Genomic DNA, 2,500 nt, shown 5'->3' with positions numbered 1-2,500 from the left:
GATGATAATCGCAGGAGACTAAAACTAAAGTTACACTACCATCTAAGTACTTCAGACTGAAGGTGGTGAGGAGCTTACGCCAGGAGGCGCTGAGTAGCTGCGGCCGAAGCCGTCTCCTTTCCCCTACCCACGTAAGGGACTATTGGGGTAGGTAACAGTCACTGCTGGGAATCGGAGAGGATTGCGGGACTCGAACCCACAACTAAGCGAAGGCGAGACCAACACGCTTCCGATGACGTCACCAGCGCTCATCAAGGACACAGACTCTGACCGAATCTTCGAGGTTCCCCGAATCCACAACTCTCTTTCTGTATGACCTTACTTTAGGTCAAGTGACCTTCCAGCCCTGTTAACTTCTCAAAAGTTCAATGGAGAAAAGGCCACTGTCTCAATCCATCCATAAGGTCCTCTCCATTGTGGGTACCATCTATCTTTATTTATTTACTAGTTTATTCATTTATTCGCTGGCCGAGGGAATTAGAGCGTCGCTACTTCCGGCAGAGGTCGCGATGACGGCAATTCGTACCCTACCACTAACGAGTTGGACCAAGAGCATGATTCATTAGATTCCATACTACAAAGTCCTCTGTAAGAGTCACCGTCCTAGCCTCATTATAGAGGAAGTTCGCAACGTTAAACCAAATCATCAATCATTTATATCTGTCTATATATTTATCTATCTATCTGTCTATCTATTCATTTACATATTACAATAACCTTATATTTACAAATCTCCCCTTTCATAAAAAAAACACAAATACCTCTACTTAATCAGACCCAGAACATACATTAATACTGACTACTTATGCAGTACATTTACTCCACTATTAACGTACATCTACCTTTACATGGCCCTGAGAGAGCTAAGAGATTCATCAACCTAACCTGTGGTAACTACAAAATATTGCATTAACTTAGTCTGGAGGCACCTATCTGTAATGACCTGTGGTAACTATAAGTTACTCTACATGAACTAATAACCTAAGGTAACTACAAGTTACTGTGCAAGAACTAATATCCTGTGGTGCCTATACAAGTTACCCTGCAGGAACTAATAATCTGAGGTCACTGCAAGTTATTCTGTAGGGACTAATAACGTGTGGTAACATCAAGTTACTCTGTAGGAACTAATAACCACTGGTAACTACAAGTTACTGTGCAGGAACTAATAACCTGTGTTACCCAAAAGTTACCCTGTAGGAACTAATAACCTATGTTAACTACAAGTTACTCTGCAGAAACTAATAACGTGTGGTAACTACAAATTACTCTGTAGGAACTAATAACCTCGGGTAACTAAAAGTTACTGTGCAGGAGCTAATAACCTGTGTTACCCATAAGTTACTATGCAGGAACTAATGACCTGAGATAACTACAAGTTACTCTGTAGAAACTAAAAACCTGTGGTAACTACAAGTTACTCTGTAGGATCTAATAACTCTAGTAACTACAAGTTACTGTGCGGGAACTAATAACCTGAGACATGTACAAGTTACTCTGCTGGAACTAATAACGTGTGGTAACTACATGTTACTCTGTAGGAACTAATAACTTCTGCAGGAGCTAATAACCTGTGTTACCCATAAGTTACTATGCAGGAACTAATAACCTGAGATAACTACAAGTTACTCTGTAGAAACTAAAAACCTGTGGTAACTACAAGTTACTCTGTAGGATCTAATAACTTCTAGTAACTACAACTTACTGTGCAGGAACTAAAAACCTAAGACAACTACAAGTTACTCTGCAGGAACTAAAAACAAGATCAACTTACCCACAGAAGAATGGAGACGTGGATGTCCCCCGGGTTCTGACAGGGGCCACGAGGGCTGGGCCGCGGCTCCTGGATCTCCAGGGTTCATGACTCCCATTTCTCCTCCCGAAGAACCATGGCCGCTGTCTGCGATGGCCTGAACGGTGCTTGCACAACTCTCAGCTGTACTCCCGTAGCCAGAGGAACTCCCTGTCTCGTCGTAACCGCCACAGAGAAACTGTCGCAGTTGCCGTCGCTGCGACTGGAGGACGTGGTAGCGGGTCGGGTTTTCCAGGCGTGTGTGAACCTGCAAAGAGTAAACAAGCATAAGGTAGTACGCGATCTTCTTTCTCTCCCTCCTCCTCCTTTTTTTCTCCCTCCTCCTTTTTTTTTTCCTCCTCCTTTTTTCTTCTTCCTCCTCATCCTGTTTTTCTTCCTCTTCTTCTTCTTCCTTCTCCTCCTCCTCCTCCTCCTCCTCCTCTTCTTATTCTTCCCCTTCTCTTCTTCCTCCACCTCCTCCACCTCCACCTCCACCTCCTCCTCCTCCTCCTCCTCCTCCTCACCGTCATATTGAGTACTGAGTGCGTTTTATGCAGTGTCTTTTCACCCGAAGAATTCGAATATCAAAAATATATACAAATTTAAGACCTTGGCCGTGAGTGTGAAACTGTGGTAGGTGTTTTCTAACACCATCACATACAAAATGCTGCACGAGGGTACAAAGGTAAACCACGGTGACCTTTGTGA

At 43.5% G+C, this 2,500-nt stretch overlaps 1 protein-coding gene across 2 annotated transcripts in view; it reads right to left on the bottom strand.

The window, feature by feature from the left end:
- LOC143041506 (uncharacterized) overlaps positions 1–2,500 on the bottom strand; it is a 278,750-nt gene that overhangs the window by 216,325 nt on the left and 59,925 nt on the right. For both annotated transcript variants that reach the window (XM_076213457.1, XM_076213456.1), the window contains exon 3: positions 1,775–2,060. In XM_076213457.1, the coding sequence (XP_076069572.1) occupies positions 1,775–2,060 (286 nt within the window). The remainder of the gene's footprint in view (positions 1–1,774; positions 2,061–2,500) is intronic.

This window comes from Oratosquilla oratoria, chromosome 31, assembly GCF_046742065.1.
Source record: "Oratosquilla oratoria isolate Oo_2021 chromosome 31, ASM4674206v1, whole genome shotgun sequence".
In the NCBI taxonomy this organism is placed as follows: Eukaryota; Metazoa; Arthropoda; class Malacostraca; order Stomatopoda; family Squillidae; genus Oratosquilla; species Oratosquilla oratoria.
The sequence above is the reverse complement of the archived record's forward strand: the minus strand, read 5'-3'. Positions and strand labels throughout refer to the sequence as shown.